Source organism: Chroicocephalus ridibundus, chromosome 8 (genome assembly GCF_963924245.1).
Source record: "Chroicocephalus ridibundus chromosome 8, bChrRid1.1, whole genome shotgun sequence".
NCBI classification, from domain to species: Eukaryota; Metazoa; Chordata; class Aves; order Charadriiformes; family Laridae; genus Chroicocephalus; species Chroicocephalus ridibundus.
Window position 1 is genome coordinate 19,048,808 of NC_086291.1, and position 24,579 is coordinate 19,073,386.

The following is a 24,579-nucleotide window of genomic DNA, read 5'->3' on the forward strand; positions in this document are numbered from 1 at the left end:
GCCCCTCAAACAGACCACGCCCCCTCCGCAGGGCGGTACCGCCCCGCCGCAGGGGTGCCCGCCGGGGAGGGCGTGGCCAGCAGTGGCCTCCGCCTGGCCCCGCCCCCAAGAGGGAGCGGGGAAGGGGCCGCAGCCCGCACCGCGGGGCTCCCCCGTCCCGCTGGGAGACGGCCCCCGGGCTCTCGGCGCCGCTAGTGTTGGCGGGAAGGCGGGCGCCGCCCCGCTTGTTTTCGTGAATACGGCGGGCCGCCCCTCTGGCGCCGTCGCTAAGGGACCGTCCGTCAATCCCCGCCCCGCGTTCCTGCCGCCGCGCCGAGCGCGGAGCGAAGCGGCTGCCGGCACATGGCGCGCTGCGGTGTCGGCGCCCCGCCGAAGGGCCCCGGTCCGGCGGCGGTGGAGCGGCAGCGGCTGAAGGAGGCGCTGGCCGAGCAGCTCCGGCAGGACCTCGACAGGTAGGCGCGGGGCGGCGGGCTGGGTCAGGGAGCGGCTCCGGGCCGGGGGCATGGCGGTAACGGTGGGTTCCCGCAGGCTGCTGACGGAGGGGACGCGCTCCGACGTGACCATCCGGCTGGGCGAGGCGGCGCTGCGGGCGCACCGGGCGGTGCTGCTGGCGCGGGCCCCCCGGCTCTTCGCCGGGCTGGGCCGGGGGCGGCCGCCCCGCGGGGTGCTGTGGCTGGACGGCGTGGGACCCGCCGAGTTCCGGCGCTTCCTGCGGTGAGTGCAGGGGCGGCGGAGCGGCGGCGCTGACCCTGTCGGCGGCGCTGACCCTCCTGTGTTCCTCCTCTTCTCTTTCCCCCGGTGTTAACACCTGTTCTAAAGCTTTCCCCTTCAAAGCAGTGTCTTCGTAGCCTTCCTGCAGCGCTTGCGGAGGACTTTAACTTGCTTATTTTGCTCTGCTGCTGACGATGCACGGGTAAACTCTGCCGTAGCGTGGTTTTTATGGTATGTAAAGGCTTTGTAATAGAACGAGAGCAAACACAGCAAAAATCCTGAATGTAGCCTTCAAAATTCTCTGTGCTTACTAATACCGTTGTTTAACAACATTACCTAATGAAAAACCCCTGTAACGTCACATTAAAAAAAAAAAAGTTATGGGTTTGGAAGCGTAGGAGAACTTCATCGAGTGAGATGAAGAGGCATCAGGAGGATGCACACAGTTAGAAACTGTGGGATCATCGCAGAAGTCCTACTGATCCACACCCTGGGCCAAATAGAGCACGGCTTTCCTGCGGAACTGGGATCCCAGTGGGTGGCGTGTGGCACCATTGGTGCAGCACATGGGCTGGCTGCTCCCCAGGGACCAGGTGTGAGGGACGGCGTGTTTTCCCATTGCCAGCTATTAGCCTGTTTCTGGCACCTCGCTCATCTTGCTCCGAACTGTGGGTGAGTACATCCGGGGTATGGGCTGGTGCCGCCACCAGACCTCGCAGTCGTCCTTGCCTCTAAGTGCCTGCGATCCTTCTTTCAAAGAACAGAGCAGCGTTTCCTTTTCTCAAGCAAAGCTGTGGTGGTGCCACCTCCCTTCTGTAAAACTGGGCTGATCTTAGTGGTGCCACCTCTCTTCTATAAAACACGGCCGATGTTAGAAACAATTGGCACTTTGGGGCGTGCAGAGGAGCGGAGCGATAGCACTCCGGGATTTCGGATGAATTCAGGATGTGCCAAGAAAATGTATGCACTGGCAAAGTCTTGAGAGTGTTGGCAAGAGGAAGGGGAAGGTGTTGCAGTTTTGAAGTTTTAGTGCTTAAAATATAACCTAGGCTGACCTCTCCCTATTGGTTTCACTTGATCTCTCCTTAAATTTGTAAATAAGGCAGCAGATGGCTAAAAATACGTATTCAGGGTAACTAAAGTTATCAGAAGCATGAAGGAAAACATCTTGAACTGAGAGTAGTATCTAAAACACGTTCAGTGGAACAGGCTGATAAAGGGCATTTGTTAGGTTACTGTCAAAGTCTGGCAGAAGCATTAGCAAAACAGGCGGAAAGAAATAAAACAGCATGGCTTTTGTCTTGTCTCTTTCTTAGCTCCATTATGACTTCGTTTTCATTAATTTGCTTCACATTCATGTACATGGTGGTATAGAAGACTTTTATGCAGAAGCATGACAGTGCAACTTTTAAAAATTCACAATAATTTTAATTTGGAAATTGGAAAATAATTATTGGGGATATTTATTTATTTATATACTGTCATATCATTCCTTTGTTTTCCTAATGTAAGCACTTAATATGGCTACAATTCACTGATATTGTTTTCAATTTTGCCTGTGCTTGCTGGAAGGCAAGTAATGATCCCTAGAGTCCTGCACGTTCTCCAAAAAGCATGGTATTGAAAAGCACTTTTAAACTCAGAACAGCTCGTCTGATTATAAACCTTTTATCTTTTCAGTGTGAGTTTAGAATCTTCAAATGAACGTCCCCATATATTCTAAGCTATGTACGAAGTGCGTTTTGCAAGATGGTTGGCCTTTCTTAACTTAGTCTTCAGTGCTGTTTAATACTTCAGCTTTTGAATCCTTTAAGCTAGCCTATGTTGTGAAAATGTGTGTCATAGAATGCACTGGAGTTTGACCATGGTGAACTGCTTTGGACCAAGGAAAGGAACCAGCTTTGGTTGAAAAGAGCCTATTTTCGTTGTTGGACTGATGACTTCTGATAACATCAGTAGCTGTTGAATCTCAGTGGTTTCTTACTGTTAAGATGCAAATGAATTAGATTTTCACAAATCCAAAACAGTGTCTTAAATTACAGCTTGAGGTTGCCTGAAAGCCTAGTTCTTGGAGCACGAGAATCACCATGGTAAGTCATAACAAAGATCTGTGGCTGCAGTTGAGCTCCCAAGAGAAAGTTGTAGTCTTCTACCAAAGTTCTAAGTTTTCTGCTTATAAATGCTGTTTCTCTGTAGAACAAAAGTGGAATACTAGTGTGGTATTGAAGAGTCCATCAGAGCTCTAACAAAATCTCATTCCTTTTCCTGTTTGTGTTCAGCTTTTATTTTAGCTTCCCAAGTAAAAATAATCTTTCCTTGGGGATTAGGGGATTTTTTTTTTTCTCACAAGCTATATCTGGCATGCATCTCAGTGAGACATACTTCCTTTGGGCCTCTGTCTCCCTTAATCGGGAGAGATGTAGGCTACATGTCACTCGTGTGCTGAAGGCTGTGCATCTCCTCTTGCCAAACTTCTGAGCAGTTTTGAGCAGGATGGAGGACATGGTGAACTTCATGCTGATCTTTCTGCATAGCCTCAGCACGAAATAGATGAACAACGGAGCACTGCTTTGTTTCCCTCCCTATACTTGAACTGTCTGAGGACACCAGCAGGATGCTGCTGGTCAGCAGGAAGTGCAGCATCCCTATTGTAGACACCATTCATCCTACGTTTTTGCCCAATGAAGCTAATGTAATATTGACTCTGCCCTCCAATAGCCTTCTGTCACTTTTCATAATGCAACTGGAAAAGGGTCAATGATTGCAAGTATGGCAGGAGATGACTGCTCAAGCAGGGTTCTGCAGTCTGCCTCGAGAAGCGACCAGCTTAGCACCCCTGAAAGACAATACTCTGTCACAGATCACTAGATCGTTAATATCTTGCCTTTTGAGGGGCATACTGCTTTTACCCTTTCAGTCGGAAAAATATAGCTTTAGAAATAAAAATACAGTTATTATTGTCTCCTGATATTTGTATTAAAGGGATTGGATTTAAAGAAGGACAGAGAAGGACCTAATGACAGATCCAGTTAAAAAGCAATAAATACAGATCAAATACAAAGGAATACAATTGTCATTGTGACGTTTACTGCCACGGGGGTTAATTTGCAGCACCAGCAGTTGATTCAAAATAGACCAGCCAAAGCTTCGACCGTGTTATGTTTGTACAGTTCTGTATGAGGCAGTAGAAGGATGCTATATCTAGTTTAAGTGCAGATGAAAACATTCTTGAAGGCAAACTCCTAGACAGCACAACGGCAGTAACTTCTTTCTGTAGACTATGCACACCTTTCCTTTGTAGAATAGATTTTAGGCTGTAGTAACTGCTATTAATACAAGAGATACCCTACAGCATCCAGTTTCATCTGTCACTTAGTCACACCTCTTGCAGTCTTGATGTTGCTCATGCCTGTCAGAATCTTTCCCTGTATGCGGGGTGGGGGTGGGGTCGGGGGGGAACCAAGCCAGAAGGTGGGGTACCTATTAAAATCATGTGACATCAGACTGATGCTACAAAAGATGATGGCTTAGTTCTATTTTCAGCTTGACCTTCTCTTGCATGCGAGTCTTTCATAAAGCAGTTGCATCAGATACAGCACAACTTGTTTGTGAATATTTGTTGTTTAAATATAATTCCCACATACAGTTCCATAACAGTGGATTACAAAGTAGTGAAAAAGGGAAATCATTTGCGTAAACAACTTGTGTGTGAGATTATTCTTACTGATTGCTAGACTGTCATAGTCCCCATGGGATACTGGCTATTTTGGAGGAAACAAAAATGACTTCTGTTCATGTACACTGAATTCCTTTATGCTTACACCTCAGCAATCTTACCTTTAATATCTAGGCTTCTGCATTCCTCTCTAGTGGGTTATGATTGCAGACCACTCTATTTCAGAAGAATAGCATGCCTCCCACATTCTGAAATTTTGTGGGTTATACAGTTTATGCTGATATGATCCTTCCCTTTTTATCCTCCTTTCGCTCTTGCCTGTTGATGTGGTGTACCCTATCATGTAAGGAATATCTTCTCTGAGTGACTGATTCATGTAACTTGAAAACAAGCTAACCGCAAAAAGGGCTTTCTGTGGCACATGCGGGTGCGTTGTATGGCTCAACAACTATCCTTTCCCTTGCATTAACAATGCAATGCAGCTGAAAAAAATCATCCCTCACAAAACAAATAGCATTAACAAACCCCACCCTATAGATACGGGCAACATGGGAAATTTGGATGTGACTGTCTTAAACTTTGTGAAATGATAAATCCTGAATTGTGAAAGTTAAAATGCTCTGTAAAGCCTTATCTCCAGTGAACAGTGAAGACTGAGAAAGTTGATATCCAAAGTGTTTATTGCCCAATTTAAGGGATTAAGGAATTTGCTCCTCTGAATAGCTGAGCTGTTCTAATTTAATGGCTTCTGTTCATATAATCATACTCTCTGGTCTGTTACTACAGCACCAGTTTAGTTTGTTGTGGTTATAAATACGAGCTAAGCTAGTCATTGAGAATAATGAGATTTTGCTAAGCAAGGAAGGTGGGAGGGAGAGAAATAAGTAAGATGCTACATGCAGCTTGTACTTTAGATTTTATGCTATATCCTGTAGGGGGAAGAAAGCTTTCACCATGATGCCTTGTTTCTTTTGATGAAGGCTTTAAACATATGCCAAACAATGGCGACCTTATCTCCTTTCCACATACACAGAAACAATGAATTTGTCTCTCTTCATACTGGATTTTTTTTTTTTGATCCATGTTTATATCTAATCTCAATTTCTCAGAGGAAGTTGAGAAGCTAAACTGTCAAATCGCAGTATATTTGGTATGTGTGTGATATTAACATCTTGCTTTGGAAAACATGTTATCTTAATGTCATGGATTTATGCCTCAAGAAAAAAAAATCAATATATGTGAGAAATGGGTAGAAACCTTTCATGGGGACCATGATTGCTTAAGGGCCAGATTCTTCTTCTGCTGGAATGCTTAGCTTTCACAAGGAATCAGAAAATTTAATCAGCAGCTGTGTGAGGCAGCAAAGCAGCTGATATTGTATCTCATGAGAAGAAATTTACTGAAATACTCATCTCAAGAAATCAATTAAGTTAAAATAACCATCTTAGCTGCAAAAATCAAGCAGTTCTTTTAGCAAATCTAAAGGGAAATGGAAGAATCTTAAGTGATTAAGGTAGGTTGAAGTTACGTGTATGACATGCCTAACTTGCACTAACAAAGATTCACTGCTATATGTGTATTGCTGAAGTATTTTTGCAAGTCCACCAACGTTAAATGCAGTGCATGAGAGTATTTGGCTGCAGCTGGGTTTGCTAAAGACACAAATGTATTAAAACCACGGGCAGGGGGTGGTTCAGAGACTTCCTACATTCTCAGTGTTATCTTTATTAACAAAAGTTAATATATCTCTTTTCTATTTTGGTATTTAATTGTGATAACACATAGCTTTGTTTAAGTAAAACTGTATAATATGGTAATTTACATGTTTACTGAAGATATGTCACTGCTAATCTAGTTACTACTTGGAAGTTTTGGTATGTGCTATACCAAGTTCTGTTGAAAACAACACATAGCATCTGTACAACTTGTAAATAAAAACATAATTTGTTTTGTCTGTTTTCATTAATTGTATTATCTTCTACACTACCAAAGTAGTATCCTGTTTTGGACGTCTGTACTTGTCCTTCTATTCTTTTTCGACCCAAATATTATCTTAGGATGTTTTAGTGATCGTGTTTGTTTTATATTTTTAGTAAGCAGCAAAACATCTCACTGATTCTAGTCAGTATTGGCTTTGTGGCTGTTCTGAGAACAGAACTGCATTAATTGTTGTCTAATGAGACCATATGGTTTTCAAGAGTGTGTGGAGTCATGCATCTAAAATTGATAGAAATAGCTGGGCCTTAAAGAGAGCTCTAAGGCTGAGAAACTTCCCAAAGAATTGAGCCTAAGTGGTGTAGAATGAGAGGAGAGATAAATTCAGGACAGCTTTAAAAACAAAACTGTGAATGAAATCTTCAGCTGCACAAAAGTAAGTTTGGTTGGGCTACCTGATGTTTTTTTAGTAGCTTGCAAACTACCCACAAAGTACATGCTTTTCTTCAAGGTGTGTTTTGAGATGGCTGTGAAAGCTACATGTTGTTATAAAACCAAAATAACTCCATACTGCTTATGTATTCGAGGAAGCTGTTTGGTCACAGTGAGTGCAATCTAGTACTTTCCTGATCATCATTAGGGATATTCAGAGAACTGGAACACTTTTATGCCTTCTTAGATTGTTCAGATGACTGTGAAAACTTCTTTCTTGTAAATACTGAAGTCAGTTCAAAACTGATTAAGCTCTAACACCTCCTGATGATACCTCTATCTGATATGAAGAAGAAATTTATAACTTTATAGAATTGTCGCCTTCTGCACTTAAACTTACTAAACTAAGGTGTCACATTGAATGATGCCTACTCAAGAGGTTTGGAACGGTAAAAACTATTCAGACCATAATTCTGCAGTAAGGGGCCTGGTTTCTTACAGCAACTGTGTTTTAAAGAGATGGTTTTACATTATCACAAAAACATTTGAGCTTCAAGGTCTGGGCTATGCATTTTGCTGTGGATAAAAGACTTCCCTAGCTTTTATTTATGCAGGAAGGTGCCATTTGATATTCCGTAGAAGACAGTCTCAAAAACTTAATTCTGCCTTTAGAAATGAGCCTATAAAATAAAGGGTGTTGCCAAGCAAAGTTTTCTATAACAGGTTTTAGAAAACTGGAGAATCTTCCATTCTGGAAAAAACATCTAATGAGATTTAACTGAGATGAAGGAAAATTCGTAAAACATGTGCTAAAAATGTAATTGCTCTCTGTGACGCAGAATAATAGATGCTTCCATGAGTCTTTAAGTAGTAAATTTACAGCCTCTATTAAGCAGGACTCTAACATACAGATATTCTGCTGAGTTTCTGGAAGTAATAAATTCAGGACTGTGGCTGGATTTTAAATGTTAACTGAAATGATCAAGGTTTCTTGACTTTTTACACAAAAAAAATTTATTTTGAATAGAATAACTTTTTCTGATCTAGAAACCAGTTACTTAGTTTTGTTTAACAACATGCCACTTGTTTTATTTACGGAGTTTCTAGTTGTGGTAAGGGTGCCATTTTTATTGATTTAAGCCCTAGTGATAACAGAATTGCATTCCTGAGGTTTCTTCTGTAGATTATCTGAAAATACGCTGAGGATTCACAGGAGGTTGTTGCCTCACTGCCTAGTTTATCAGATTCCCTATGGATATGTTTTTCAGTTACTGGCAGAAAGTAAGCAAGAATATTAAAATAATGAATTTATGGCAAAGCAGTGTATCTGTTGCCGCTGATTTTCTTTCCCTCTCCAAGTCAATTTGTACTGTCTTTACATGTTGAATATGCAATAGCTTCACAGCAACAGAAAGGTAAGTAAAGTTCCAGTGCGACTTTAACCTAACATGCTATGAGTGGCAGTTCTCTTTCAGCAGACCCTTACTAGGGATCTTCCTGCAGTTTTTCACATTCAGTATGTGTTTCCAGTTTACTTCTGTAATTGTGGTATTTGCTTACATCCGCTGAAGATGAGGAGGTAAAGTGGGAATGATCGGATTTTGTCTAGTAGTGGCATTGTCTATGTGACTTTAAGTGACATTTCTTGAGAGAAACTACTTGAAGACAAACCTTCAGAATACTTCTGTGGAGCTTTTGAAATATCTAGGTTAAGTGGGTTTCTACTCTGAATTTCTGTTCTTGAGTCCTACTGACATAGAGCTGTAAAACACAGAAGTACTATAAATAGGAAAAGCAATAGATGGTCAGGCCAGGTTCACAGGTTAGGAGTTCTGAAAGCACATGTAGGATGTAGGCACAATAACCTTAAAAACCCATGTAAAAAACCCATGTAAAGAGGGTTCACCAATCTTACTCTTTCAATGTGAAGTTTTATTACTTCTGGCAAATGTTTTCCTGGCCCTTGCTTTCAAAATCTAATAAAATATTAAAATTCTCATTCCCTACATTCTCATTTCTTTTCATTCTCTCTTGGTGAGAACCTGTATCACACAGACAAAAAAAAAAAACAACCAAACCCTACCTAACTCAATCATTTAAATACAGGACTTAAGAAGGAAGATGATTTCTTTTGTATGTTTTCTCTGTGCCTTTAGAGGACGGTGTTCAAATAGCATACTCAAATTACTATGTCTCCACTATTAACAATAAAGCCTCTTTGCCATGGAATGAGTGACTAAATGCAGATCCGTAAGTACATGTCTACTAAATCCAAAGTAACTGTAACTCTTTGTTAAACTTTGCTAACTTCATCTATGTGGTATGAAACCCCTGATACAGCATGTTATCTGTTCACATTGACTTTTTAAGGCTCCATTAAGTTGCTGGAGTGCAGTATCTTTCTATAAATATGAGATCTTTGCAGTCAGAGACTGCAGGCTTTGTTAGCCTTTCCAGATCTTGAGCCAAAAATAAGCTGGTGAAACAGATGGGAAAGTGGGAAGCAGGAATAACCACATGGGCAAAGTGAAAGCTCTTGGGTAATCTTAACTGCAGATCTTCATGCTTTCAAGCACTTCCTTTGAAATTAAAATTTATATCTCTAATATCATTCATTTATATCTCTGTAGCATTCTTACGGTTTTGTATTTGTAACCTTGATGTTAGAAGGTTTTTATATTTTTGGGTTTGGAAATTTGATGATATTAAAGGACAATCAAATGCCTTTTCCTGGTCATACTAAGATTTATAAATCGGTCATTACCGATACAGCTTGCTTCTGCTTTTGCTGGTAGATGAGCTATAAAGAGCAGACAAAAGTTTCTTTAGTTAAAAAAGCAAAGTGGGGGAAAGAAACCTTTGTTCCTTTTAATCTGATATTACATTTTACTTGTAATCCTTGTTTATGCTTTTTGAAGCATTGCAGAAATAAGTTTTCCAGAGATACAATTTTAAAAAGGAGGCTTTTTATTATTAAGCACTGTAGAGTCCAGCTTTTGTTTTCTGGTCATGAACTTTGTTAGACAAGAACAATGTAATTTCTTCTTTGTTTTGATCAATTAAAAAATTACAAGATTAAACTTAGTGTCATCTTCTAGGCTTGCATATTCATCTGATAAAAATCTTAAAGAAGCTGAGGAGCTGGTTATGATGAAAAAAGTATTGGAACCCAAATTAATACAAGAAAACAACATTGCTACTCTTCAGAACACTCAAACAAATGTAAATTGTCTTGGGGATGGCAAAAGAGCGCCTGTTGATCAGAATACTCCAAGTGGAGATGTGCAGAAAGAAGTTGCTTGTTCATCGTGTATTGAAGAGGAAATTCCAGAAGCAGCCATCGATGCAGAAAGCAACAATGACCCTACAGGTAGGTTTGGAATTACACTTTCGTTTATTTTGGTGGGTTGTTTTTTTTCCTTTAAATAATTATACGAAGACTCATACAGATGTAAAAATGCAGGCAAAGATTAAAGCTGCTGTTATAATACAGTTTACGTGGATATTCTTTGCTATGATCTACCTCATTCTCTCACACTTTCAAAAAAATGAATTGCAGCAGAAGTTTGGCAGGAGCAGTTCCCGGCCCATGGGTAGCACAATAAATCTGATGGGGCTTGCCAGGCATCAGGCATGTTCATCAGTATTGTGTCCCATCTTTTCTCTGCAACACAGCAAAGTTGAGTCCTCACCACATGAAGACTTACACAGAGCAGAAGGAAACTCTCCATCCCTTTCCTTTTCCAGCAAGTAACACTAGTTGTTTTATGAGGATTTTGGAATCTTTCAGAGTCTTCCCTATGACAGCTGTGAATGAAATAAGTAACACGAGGAAATGTGTAACTGCATCTACACCAGAGGTGTTGGCTGCTGCAGCTGTGTCAGTAAGACAGGATCAAACAACAAATCTGCTCGGGCAGAAGCTTGTAGCACTATATGACCCTGAACTTCTTCAGAGTCTACTTTTTTTGATGCAGAGATGCCAGATCTCTGTAGAAAATCCGATCTGGGTACATATTCTTATGAAGGAGTAACTGTAGCACTTCTTACATAGATATCAAATCTGAAGCATTGGTCAATTTTCCAGTAAGTCAAAACAAGAAGTAAAATGCGAGGTCTGGAAACTTTTCCAGGAAAATTTTAGCTTGAATATGCAATATTGAAAATCTTCATTATGTCAGATTCTTCTTTTCAAATATTTTAAGTTGCCTGTGTACTGTCAATAGTCTAGTCTACATTGCACAAAGTGAAAATAGCTATTTCTCCCCATCTGCAGGTAATTGCAAACTAGAAGCTGCATCTGTGTTAGGAGAAGACTTAATGATGCTCTACAAGAAGTGCTGTTGTCCGGATATTAATATTTGTGTAGAAGGCAGAGTTTTTCAAGCTCACAGGTACGTAAGTATTTACTGTAAAGTTTTTCAACCAAAATCCTTCTAGTATAAAATGCTGCCGGTACTGTCTGTCTATAGAAACTTACTGCTCGTGCTGTTATCTAGCTATGAACTAATATTTGTTTAGGTCTTATGTGCAAAGTGGCCGTACTTTGATAGCAATGAAAGTTATTTATTTCAGTAACGGCAACTATTGTGAATACAAATGTGTTTTTAGCACTTCTAAGATTTCCATTGTAAAACCATACAATGAGTATATACTTATGTATAAATACAGTGTAGGTTGTCTTTGCTAACTTCTTTTTAAATAATATGCTCTCTGAAAAAAATGAAAAACCTATTAATAAACTATTCAACTATTAATGCTGAATAGCATACAGGTAGAAAATTTCTGGAGTAGTAGTTATATTTTTTTCTCTTCAAAATCTGTGCATACAGAATGTGATTTTTTTACTTTCATTACTTCAGTCATGTAGACGTAAAGATTGTCATCAGCCTTTATAAGATCTAAAGTCCAAGACCATTTAACAACTTTGGCTTATTGGACTTCTGTAGCTTGGGAAAGCAAATTAAAGCATCAATACCACTCCTTGTACCTTTGATATGAGTCTGTTTGCACTTGAGATAGCAAAGTAGACAGCCTGTATTTTGTTCCCTTTGAGTATATAAATAACAGAGATTATAAAAAATCTTCCTCTATTTTTAGTATTTTCTCAATACAAAACTAGTGGGGGGGGGTTATGACAGAAGACACGTCGTAATAGTGTGTGTGAGAGTTATTTTATTTTTTAAAATAATAGAATTAGGATATATACTAAATTTCCAGAATGTAGTGACGTTAGGCATGTTTTTCTCTTCTGGTCTACACTGTAAGACGACATGTTCTCAGGTCCATAACTCTGAGAAACAAATATTTTAATGCAAAAAGAAAGTCAACAAAAAGATTTTATCAGCAGATCTTCTTTAATTTAGGCCACTTACTGCCTGGAGCAATGTATCTAGTCTAACCAGCATCAAAAAATACGGCAGTAAATCATAGAGAAAACAAGGATGTTCTGAAACAGGCACAAGACTTGCTTGCTTTTGTACTGCATCATGTGAACAGTAGGAGTGAACAAGGAAAATCTAACTGTGGGTATAATTGTGGTGAAAGCGCCAGTATGATTGATTTATTTTAAGGTTGTTTTTTTTAAGTTCTCAAACAGGCGACAGCTTTAGCCCTCACCCTCTCACACCCACTTATCTGAGCATTCCTTACTTTCTCATGAAGCCCTGTGAACTTCCAGTAGACTTCACAGTGTGAGCAGCAGTGCTCTGAGAGAGCTGCCAAGTTACGTCTTCCTACTGCTGCGGTGTTTTCTTACAAAGCTCCGAGTGGAGCAAGTCAGTTTGTTCAGTAATAAACTTGCGGTACAAACCACGACAGTAGGCAAGCACAGATAAATTTACTTCAAATTCGTTTGGTATCTCCTTATATTTTATAAGTTAAAATTTTATCAATGTATATTTAGGTAATACATGCTTGTCCATATTTTACTGGGCAGCCATCTTATTTAAAATGAGCTTTTGAAATATCACTTCAACTATGTCCTTGCAGTTGATATAGCCCTGTTTGTTACTAAAATTTATTTGGAAGAGGATGGCAAAATTGGAGATAGAGTATTTCATATCTCCATGATACTGCGTTATTGGGTCTTATAAAAACAAGAATTGTGTGTTTATTCAGAACTTCACATAATCAAAGCTGTGATGTAGTACCCATTTACGTGTGGATATATTTCACTGAGATAGGAAACATTCTGTAAAAGCTTCATTATTATTACTGCTGGATGAATCACAGGAGGAATGTGCAAGAAGTTCCTAATTTAAAGTATTGAGACTTCTGAAGCAGGAGGAGGGAAGAGAGATGAGATTCCAGAATATATAATGACTTGAAAAGAGACCATAAATAGCATTCTTCTTACTTCTTCCTACGCAAAATGCTCTGAAACGCTTTAAAAGCCAACAGATACATGTAAAAGAAAGGATTCTCATGTCTAATACAACGCTTTTCTTTTTCTGCCACAGGAAATGCACACTATAAAGTAATTCTATAAATAATAGGAAGCTTAGTAAGTGTCAGGAAAAAATTGTATATATGAGAATATTATCTACGGTTGCAGTAGCCCAGATAAGATATACAGAGGCTAACACTATAACTGGTTGTAAATCTGGAAGATTGAAACCATAAAGCAGTTTTTATCCACTGTTTTCTCTTCCTCTTTGCCCTTCCGCTTCCACCTTAAGAAGCTCCTGTTGCAAAGGTCTCATCTGATTTTTTTGAAGACTCTGCTAGTGGTGGAGATACTGAGCTACACAGACTACTGGTCTGGTCTTTCTTTATTGCCTTTGATGGAAGTAGTAGTAAATCAAATCAGCTCCTTTATGGCCAGTTGTGCCTTTTAAATAAACAAGGGTAATAAGTCTAAAAAGAAGTAATTGATAGCTCTTCTCAAATAGTGCTGGAAACACACATGATATTGTTGTATCATATGTTAGTATCAAGTTTGTTTGACTTTTAGATGCGCTGGCCAATTTCAAGTAAGAGAAGTTTTATCCTTCTCTATTTTAATAATTACACATTTTGTAGTATAAAAAGAAATTAAGAAATTCAGGATATAGTTATTTGGTTAAAATGGAGCTGTATAAACAAGGTTATTTACTGTTATTTGGTAAATAAAACAGAAGAAATAAATTTGCAATTTTATATTATATAAAAGGAAAATGCTTGTGATACTGACTTCCTCTGTGTGAATGTCAGAGTCGCACTAGGAACAAGGTTTAACTGAGAAATGTAGAACACAGGTTTTTTTTTCTTTAGCATGTTTTGAAATTCCAAACATAGTGGAAGAAAAGGCATGCAGTCTACAGATGACACCTTAATGCATAAAGGGCAAAGATTTAAGTCAATGTTATCAAAGAGTCTCATAATAAATATTTGTATCTAGTGGAATAATGTTTACTTTTTCTCTCTCAGGGCCATTTTATGTGCCAGATCTAGTTATTTTGCTGCTATGCTGAGTGGAAGTTGGGCTGAAAGCTCCCAAGAGCACATCACTCTTCAAGGGTAAGTGTTGTCTTTGCAAGTCATGTGGGAGCAAAGGTAGGCAATTTAAAATCACTGCAAATATGTAACAACTGTGCTGTGTATAGAGCAATGAACATTAATCTGTCTTGACACTTTTCTTCAACGTGATACGTTTCCTGAGTACTGTTTTGACTTCAGTATGAAATAATTTGTGTAGTGTATTTGTTAATATTGTTGATGGTTCAGGGAAGAAATCTTTTTCATCAGCAGAAGAGTACTAATCCGTTGTTTTAGAGTATGTTTTAGTATTCAGGGCCTATTTTACAATTCTTTTCTCTTGCTTCATGTTGTACATGTCATGAAAAGCATTACGAATGTCTGAACAGTGTAATTTATTTTCATAACCATTTGTACAATAAGAGTATATTGAAAATGTAAAGACAAATAAACAATTACATTTCTTAAATAGTGTTTAATAATGATATTTCAGCATCACACGCTAAAACAATTTTGACCGATGTGCTTGTTCACAATGGCTTTCTGTGTGAGAGCTGAAAATAATGGAGCTGTCAGCGTAGGATGAATACTTAAGACGCTGTAGATAAACTGGGGACTGCCAGGTTAGTTCTTTCCAGTATCAGAAAAATCAATTGAAATATATTAAATTTTCTTTCAAAGCAAACTAATACTGGTACACATTAGCTTTTTTAGTTCAGGCATGATGTTGGCCGACGCAGCTTTCTTCAGAAAGAACTGTGTACCTTACAATGTTGCAAAATATAATTGCTTTGTGTTAATATAAAATTGCTTGGCCAAGTGATACTTTCTCATATTTTCATAATTTTAGTTTTCTGTCAGTGTAATAATATTGCTGCAGAATCAGGAACATTATCTGTTGATTTGATTACAACTCCCTAATCCTTATAAAACAATACATGTTTGATTCCTTAGTTTTCATGCTACACATAGTACGTTTTAGAGGCTGATAGTCAACTATTACTCTGGTATTTATACTTCTCTCCCTGTAATTGATTTCTATATGGCTAAGAAATTTTCATCCCTATTTTTCAATAGAGGCTTTCTCCTGAGAAGTACTTAATCTTTATATGAGTATATTCTCATGTAAGTGTCTCATAATTTCTGTTATTATGAATCAAATCCATTTATTTTACCGTTTCTACTTCAGTTTTCTGCTTGGTGAAGATTTCTGTGCTATCTTTTCAAACAGTTATAAATAAAGTACATATGGCTTATTCTGAAGTAATGAAAATTCCGCCTAAGATAACAGCTGTCAAGACTGTGGGGAAACTCTTTCTTGCTGATTTTACGGCTATCATGTGTACTAATACATAGAGAGACAACTGTGTTGATTTTGCTTCTTACTGTCTTGCAACCTTTTTTTTTTTCCCTTTGTTTTTAGTCATCAATGTCTGTTGCTTAAACACATCTAATCTTTTAAAGGATCTTAACTCAATCTGCATGACTATATTCCATTTATACTATTGTACACAGCTCTTGTGGGTTCTGAAGAGTGCATACTGAGACGTACATAAGTACAATAATGTATTGTTCAGGAGATCGTGTCCACCATTTAAAATAGACATTTTGTGCCTTTCCTTGTTACAGTGGTGGGATGATACAAGAATGCAAACAGAACTCTGTGAGAAATTCCGTATTTCTTAATCTGAATCTAGGCATAAAGACCTCTTCTAAATATTTTGAGATGCAACATTCCTACTTAGTGTTGTAGTAAAACAAGAAATGTTATTTTTGTTGTGGGAAAAGCTTAAATATATTCCTAAAATCAAGAATTAAAAATAATTTTTATAATACACTTTGTAACTATGGTTGCTTAATAGTTGACTTATTGCTAGTAAAGAGCTTGGAGATGATAAAAAAAAATCCTTTCTGCGTATTGTCAGTGTAAATAGTGTAAATAATCTAGATACTAGTATTAGTCTGCTTATGACTTAATTTCAAAGATTTAAAGTATTACAAATTTTCAGCAGGACGACTGAGTAGCAACATTCACCCAAAATATAGTCCATTTGGATACTTTTACATTGCAGTAATCTTGAAAATAGCTTTGATTTTTATCAGACCATTTACCTTCCATTCACAGAACAGCTAGATGATGTATCAGCCTTTTGACCAACTTCCTTTGCCTAAGAAATGTGGTGGGGTTTATTCTGGCCATGTCTTTACTTGTGGGTTGTTGTTTGTTTTTTTTTTACCTCTTTTGCAGCATAAGCCATGTGGAAATGAGTGTCATCTTGCATTTTATATATGGAGGTATTCTGGACTTCCCAGACAAAGTTGATGTTGGGTATATGTCAGCTTTTATTATTTTTAATTGTAGTTTGTGCTTGTTCTGTATCTTCTCAGTTAAGTGTCAAAATGAAAATTCTTCGTGTAGTATAAATAAGACAAAGATGTCAAATAAAATGATCATTACACCTAAACATACTTGAGGAAATTCCAAAAATAGATCCGTTAAAGAAATCTTGTTTATTTGGCAGCTACAGGAAAAGGTGGGCCAGACATTTTTTTGGAATATTATATAAGGAGAATGAAAAACAGGAGAGTGTTTTATACCGAAATAATTCCCAATTTGCCTGTACCTTCCTTTTAGCTTCCAGATTTTCAGAATAATATGTACAATGTGTTATAATATATAATAGTTATTTTTTGGAATTTATTTTTAAATAATCATTTGAGTTGATGCAAAGGCCAAGTAGTTAGTCTTAGATCCATAAAAGATGATATATAGCAACCAATGTAAATGTTGGCATCTTCTTCTGGGGTAGTTTTTAATCAGTTTTGTACAGAATCCTGAATTACTGAAGTAAGTTCTGACATGCATGAATTTTTACCTGAAACCATTTATACTTTAGCTGTTGAACTCTACCACTAAATATTAAAGCACTACAATTTCTTAATATTAGAAATAGTTTTTCGAAGCGTATCTAAAATAAAAATATGTAATCATTTATAATATGCCCCAATGTCAATGTTTAGTTAATGAATTTATATAGAAAATACAACTATAGTAAAATAATTAATAGTTTGCTTACTATGCTTTTTAGTATTTGGAAGGGATGTAATTCTCAGATACGATGTCATCAATAACATTTTATGTAAGCCTTGAGGGGGAAAAAAACCCCTACAAAATGCTAAAAGTCTGCTGGCACAAATATCTTCTTCACTTGCTACCCTTAAAATAGAGAAACTAAGAGTCTTCTAAACAGTTTCTCAGCCAGTGACTGAGGCTTACTTTTATGCAGGCTGAACCTGGTGGTTGGGAGATTTTTATTAGGTCAACACATGTTCCCGTTTAAAGATTATTCTTTGGCAAGTTTCACACTTGGTTATTAATCTATTTCTGCAGTAAATTCTGACTGAACAAAGAGGTGAAATTAGCATGTAAATTGTCTTGTAAGCAAAATGCATGTATGAAAAGGAATTTTGATTCCGGTTGCTACTGCTTTCTCTTTAGTCGCATGTTGGGCATTGCAGATATGTATGGGCTAGATGGGCTGAAAGAAGTGGCCATCTACATTTTGAAAAGAGATTACTGCAATTTTTTCCAAAAGGTATGTCAGTTCTCATGCTATTTGGTGAACCATAAAGCCTAAGAAGAATTTTCATTCTATTACTTACCCATCATACACACCACACACCATACCAACTGTGTGGTCAAGGTGTTGGTTTAAGTCATCAGACCCTACTCTTATGTGTATATCTGCAAAATTCATGGGGATTGATGATGGGAATAAGGCCTGTGGTATCATCCACCTATTTATTGAAGCTTGTAAACCACAAGTGATGAAAAGCAGTATTCCACATGATCAATTCAGTATATGTATAGAATGTATTTTAATACATTCCATTGTATGTGTAACTGGTCTTAATAGGAATATGGAAATACTATATGTTTGCATATCAGACTTCATGGGCATGTATTTAGAAAATATTTCTGTTCAATTAAAATTAGTTTAAAAACAAACAACTGCTTAGAGTCAAGCATTTTCATGCATTAGGCTCACTAGGCTGAATACTACCTTATTGACATGTGGATGCAGTTGACTTTCCTATTCTGCATAAAGGCAAAAAAACTTAAATGGTAGCTAACAGTACTTCTGTTTGAACTGAAGATTTTGTAATTCTGTACAGATTGTGTAAGCCAGAATGTACAATAATTGTAATAATTTGTTAACAACTCTAGCCTGTTCCTGGAAAACAGCAACCTGTTCTAGAATGCATGGCTATTGCTCATTCAGTGGGAGCGGAAAACCTATATGCTGCTTGCATGAAGTAAGTAAAACACAGTAAATTATGGTTTATATTTTTCACTTCTCTGCTTTCTGTTGAAATTATGTTATAATACATGCAATACTTCGTGAGATTGGGTTTATTTTGGCGTATAAAATGTTCACAGTTGTAAACGTTTTTTTTTCTTCACAATACTTCAGAAGTATCACTGATGCTAACAAGTGAAGACAGAACATTTTTCATCTTCTTACCTAAGAAAGGCTCTTTTTTCAACAGATGGGTAGGAAAACATTTTGCAAAATGTTTGTCAGAGAGAAGCTTTGCCAGTTTACCTACTGAACTTCAGAACAACTGTCTTGTTATGTTGATTAAGTCTTTGGTAAGTAGTATATGGTGTGCTTTATATAAAAATAGAGCAATGTAAATTTTGTCTTTATTTAGCTGTGCAGTGTAATGTAAGAGATAATGAATATAGTATTTTACATTGTAGTACACTTAGACTATGCAAAAATAACAATATAAAAACAGATTTTAGTGTGCAGATGATGATGTTATGCTTCGTGGCACATAGTCTAGTGATAATAACATCCAAATCCAGCATAAAAATACAAAATAAATTTATGAAACACAGCTGTGACATCATAGTACAGCATTATGTATTCATATAGAGGAACAGCAAATTGCTGTATCAGTTCCTGTTAGATGGTGGCATACATCGTTTGTGGTGGCCTTTTCCTTTTTGCCTATATTTTAATTTTGAAAAAGTGTATTTTTTTTTTTCAGACTTCAGGTGATCACTGGCTATTAGTGATCACAAGCCATTTTTTACAGGCAAGGCGACTTTTCAAAAGTAAAGTAACAGTATAGTATACATAACAGTACTGAATTGGTTCCCCCAAAGCTCAGCATTCATTTTTTTGTGGCACGTATTTACATTGTTCCAATTTTTTTTGCCTAAACTTAAATACTTTTGAATTGTGTTTCTGTATAGAACTACCATCAGAGCTGACTTACAAGTAACTGATTTGAACTAGACCTGTTAACAGGAATTTGGTCTAGTAAGTAGCCTATAAATACGCATAATTATAACTGAGATATGAAGAGCAGGCAGAGGAACTAAAGCTAAACCTGCTGCCAAGCATGACTTTACATGTATGTGACTGTAATGTGGATTGGCATACACAAAGTTTAATCTAGGTAGCTCAGGTGACATTCATGGGATGATTTTCGTTTTAGCACACACCAGACAGCTATGTGATGTCTCGTACATCTCATGCTGAAGTCCTTGACCCCGTGTCTGTGTTACTGTTGTTATCCAATCTAAATAGCTCAGGTATGACTACCCACACTGCCGAACATAACCCTAGTTCAAGAGATGGGCTCTTAAGTGGTTCTGGGCAAGAACTGCCCCTCACTGAAAGGGCTATGAAGGCTTCTTAGGAGTGTTTTTTCTCAGGACTTCTCTGACGGAGTACTTACCGCACCAAGTGCTGAGGTCAGGTGTGAGTGGTGGCTGCTACCACGTATTCCAATGGAAAGCCTGAAAAACAAGATATTTCAGAGCTATGTGGCTGTACCAAGAGAAGCTTGAGAGTATCCACGGTTATAAAAACTGAACAGTCCTTCTACCAGAACGCTCAATTTCTAACAGAATAATGATAGTAGCTATAGCTGTTCAGATACTAGGTGTTGTGCCATTATATTAGATCAGTATACTCAGTCGTTCCTAGAATACATACATAGCTTTGTATGTCATATATGGTATAAATATTTGAGAAGTAAGGTTTTCAGGATTATAGATCAGTTCATTCTGATGTACAGGTGTTCATAGTTACACCACCACCCATCTCCAGACTAGCTCAGGTGTGTAGCATAGACAAGAGTGTATGTAGAGGCAGTTCTAGCTTCCCCTCCAGGCACCCTTGTGCAACATTATCAGAACAGCCTAAAGGTAAACCTAAGCCACTTCAAGCCTTCATTCCCTTCTGTGCCTATTATAATCTATCGCGATGCTGCGGTTACAGTTTGTGTTGAAATACCTGAGCTATCTTTAAGCGACCAGCATTTGAAGAACAGTTGTGGCACTGTGGTACTTGGCACTGCTCCAGCTGCAAGACTTTTGCAGACTGGACTAAAGTGTGATTTGGTTACCATTTTACTGTTTTAAAATTTGTGTTGGTGGGTCTTTGCAAGATTCACTGATAGTTTATGGACTGAAGCCTAGAAAGCTTTTAGAATTGCAAAATTAAAAAGTAACACATAAGCCTCTTCTGCCCACCGCTTCTGGTGAGTGATCGTTTAACTCTGAGCTCTTAAGACATCCAGTCCAAAAACTTGTGGCATTCTCAGTTCACAGAGTTTTTCACAGTATGCAAAAATGCTTTAGGCTGCTTGAGGGAGGAAGAAGAAAAGGCCTAATGTTAATTTTGAAGGGGCTACTGTATGTTTTACGATCCTCTTTTCTCTGCTGCTGCTGTTCTCTGCTGTAAAACTTTTAACAGTTACACCCAGTTAAATACTATGACTCTACTGATCCTTTCATTTACCAATCTTGGAAATGTAAAACCGAGTTAATGTGGGGCAGCCCGTTAGAGAAAGAAAAGGTGCAAAGAAAAGGACATTGCTCATTGGAAAATCTCTGGGAAGCCACAATGATGAACACAGAAACATTAAAAATGGAGTGCAGTTTAAAACACTGCTCAGGTACCTATCCCTGGTGTCTCAACTACATGCAAGAAAATTACCAGTTTTTTAGATAAGTGGACTCCACTTTAGAATGGTTAGGAAAAAAATGTAACATGAGAAGTAAAATTTAGATAGAGCCACTCCTACGAAGCGCTGATTTAATTAGACATCAATGAAGGAATTTTATATTTCACTGGAAGTGTCTAATGGGAGTAAATGCTTGTTGCCTTGTGGGCAAGGGCTGAATTCTGGACAATTCAAAAAGCTTGTAATTGAGTCCAGTGGGAGCAAGATCAAACCATAAGCATATACTTAATCTGTAATCTACCATATATGCATGGAAAAAAACCTGGTTTTGCCCACAGATGAGTAAAATAATAAGAAAGTTGAACAATGTCTGGTAATATTTTATGGTTTAACTAGAATATGCATGAAGAAAATCGTCCCTGCTTTCTTCTTTGCAGGGGACAAATATGATTATAATCTGAATTTACAGTAGGGTTTTTTGTGTCAAATATCTATCTGAATTGTTGCTTCCTCCAGTGTTACTGATCTTACTGCATAATTTATCAGTGACCTGCTAGGTCATGTTGAGTAGAGCTTTCAGTCTGTTCTAACATGGATAACAATAAACTGCAAGTTCTTTTCAAGTGATGTGTTAGCCAGTAGAAGTTGCCCTCAGGTACTGTGTGGATGCAATGCACAAAAGAACCAAAGGCACAGATCAGGGGAATAAGTATTAGGGAATATGCTTGCTTGTTTTAAATGTAACTATAAACATAGCAGTTATGTTTCTTAGAGAAACATTAGACAACAAAGAGAGTAAGTTCAGTTAAAACTCCATCTGGAAAGACAAATATTTGAAGTTGAACTCCTTTAAATAAAGCAAAAGGATTCATAACTATGAAAATGCTTGAGTGTTTATGTACGCCAAATGCTAGGTCACCCCCACTCACCCAAAACTTTCACTTACCATTTTATTCAAGAATGTATTACATCTTTCAGTGACCTAAAAGGTTTTTCTCTATTCAGTTTCTCCAGTTAACATTTGCCTTATTTTGTTCAGGACTGGCAGTATGTAATACACAGTTGAAAAAATACAATAAAACCTACTGAAAACTTTGTTTCCTAACTTCCACAGGCAAAACAAAAGCAGTCAATTATTCTTTTTCTGCTTTAGTTTTGAAAGTAGCTATAATGCTTAGAATCCAAAGCATCCAAAAATCCAAATTTATTTAGAGGGTAAATTAATACATGACTGGATCCTTGTGTAAGTGTTCAGTAACTGAAAACCGAAGCTATTTTACGAGCAGCAATTCTTTAGGTGATTACCTGGCAACAGGCTAATTTCTAGTTTTTATTTTAAGAACCATAAGAATGCTGCTTTCCTTTTGATGGAGAGTGACCGGCTGATCAACAGCCTTCCCCAAGTGAAATGGACGGAGGCAGCTGTGGCCTTGGCATCTAGGCTACAAGAAGAATGCGTAACATTTATTGTGGCAAACTTCCTACATGTAGTACAAAGTGAAGGCTTCTCGGCTTTGTTGCAGGTAAAAGTGCCCTCAAGTTATTTTATGCTTCCAAATAAGCTGAATTATATCACACTTTGGATAGTTCAGGCTGCTAAATAATCAAAATAGCTTCAACTTTTGCTTTACTGTACAATTTATGGAAAATTAAAAAAAAATAGGCAGTGCTAAGATTTTTGTTGCTGTTAAAACAACAACAGTGTTGTTTTAAAGAATGTTAATACTTTGATGCATAGGGTTGATACTGAGTTCAGGTTATGTGCCTCAGTTCCAATGAGGCAAAAGTTCCAATGAATTTTGCGGGACAGTTTCTGTGTTGCAGAGAGATAAGTATATACATAAACTTCAAAAAAGCATTCAAACCCCTAGAACAACAGCACGTACTTAAAAGAATGAGTATGCTGCTAATACTAATAATCAAACTTCTACTGATTTTTGTTGCGAGTTGCAAGAATGTGGCAGTGCTGCAGGTCCTGATGAGAACACCTCTAGTCATCTAGCTGGTTCATTTCTCCCATGAAAGAATTTTTTTATACGTATAGAGGATTAAAAAAATAGGTGGGGAGATGTTAAAGCAGTTTGTCTCTGAATCTAGAGTTGCATGTGGCTGTAAATTCATGACAGTGTGCTTGTTCCTAAAATTTGGGTTAGCGAGAGGCCTCGGGATGATCCGTTGGAGGCGTGGGGAGGGGTGGGGTTATGGAATGGATACAAAGGAAGATGCTCAGCTGTGGCGTAACCTCCTGCACAGCAACACAGCAGTTCCTCTCTGCTCAGTAATGCTTTTGCATACGAAGTACACTCTTTTGTTTTAAATGTCTGCCTTTTGTTGTATCCCCAGGCACAGGCAATGAGCAGCAAACCTGACCTGCTGGAACTAATTTTTAATGTGATTGAAAAAAGTCTTAATAATGAAAATAGCTGCTTTCTTCTTGTAGCTGTGGATATGTTGTTGGACTCCATGAATGTGAAGGAGATGGTAGGTTTTTTCAATGTGCAGTGTTTGTAGGAGAAACTATTCCAGTATTGTTTCGCGTAATGGTTCAAATCAGGTGATGTGGTTTGAGCTCAGGTGGCTCGGTCCTGCCATTGGGGTCACACAGCAAAGCATCCGCATAAATCCAGGGTCCTGTTGGAAGTACAGAAAATGTTGGTACTTGTTTACTGGACATGAACACTTTTTTTAAAGGGAAACCCTATCTATGGCAGTAAAAAAATTGTGTATTACTGAGAATGAAAGACCCATTGGCACCACTGCTCTGTCATTCTTTACTATCACTTTAAATTTGTGATGAGAAAAAAAAGTATCAAAATCCTGCATTACCATAAACTAACAGGTGAAGACAGCATATTGTTTTTCTCTACGTTTATCTTTTCCCCCCTCTTTGTAAAAGTCACAGCTACCTTTGCTTTTGTTTAAGACTGTCCTCTGAAGCAAGGACTGCCTCTTAACGTAATGTGTTTTTTTTGGACTGGGGGGAGGTGTCAGTCTCCATGTGTGTAATATGACGTGTATATTCATACAATCTAAATAATGATATTTAAGCTGTGGTTGACTGTAATGTTGGGGATAATTCATGAATAACATGACATACTGATTAAAATCCAGAATGATGCTACAAGGAAAGAATTAAAAATAAATGTAAAATGAATTACTGCAGTCTGGTGCTATTGTAGATCTTCTTGGTAAAAGCAATGAAAATTTAATCAGATACATTATTTTTCCCTAGAGTATTTGACCTTGTTGTGACACAGCTGACAGTAAAGAGCTATTACGGGGTTCATTTTAACAAAAAAAAAAAAAAAGAAAAGGAAGGAAGGAAAAAAAGAGCAACGTGGTGTTTTCTGGTGCTGTAGCATGCCTTGCAGTGACTTGGT

General features: G+C 37.9%; 1 protein-coding gene across 1 annotated transcript in view; it reads left to right on the forward strand.

Moving 5' to 3' along the window:
- Positions 1 to 111: 111 nt before the first annotated feature.
- BTBD8 (BTB domain containing 8) overlaps positions 112 to 24,579 on the forward strand; it is a 42,981-nt gene continuing 18,513 nt past the window's right edge. Inside the window, exons 1-11 of the mRNA XM_063343138.1 lie at positions 112 to 452; positions 529 to 714; positions 9,853 to 10,124; positions 11,031 to 11,148; positions 14,165 to 14,254; positions 16,461 to 16,541; positions 17,712 to 17,808; positions 18,441 to 18,529; positions 18,764 to 18,866; positions 22,540 to 22,722; positions 23,543 to 23,680. Of these exons, the coding sequence (XP_063199208.1) occupies positions 343 to 452; positions 529 to 714; positions 9,853 to 10,124; positions 11,031 to 11,148; positions 14,165 to 14,254; positions 16,461 to 16,541; positions 17,712 to 17,808; positions 18,441 to 18,529; positions 18,764 to 18,866; positions 22,540 to 22,722; positions 23,543 to 23,680 (1,467 nt within the window). The 5' untranslated portion in view covers positions 112 to 342. The remainder of the gene's footprint in view (positions 453 to 528; positions 715 to 9,852; positions 10,125 to 11,030; positions 11,149 to 14,164; positions 14,255 to 16,460; positions 16,542 to 17,711; positions 17,809 to 18,440; positions 18,530 to 18,763; positions 18,867 to 22,539; positions 22,723 to 23,542; positions 23,681 to 24,579) is intronic.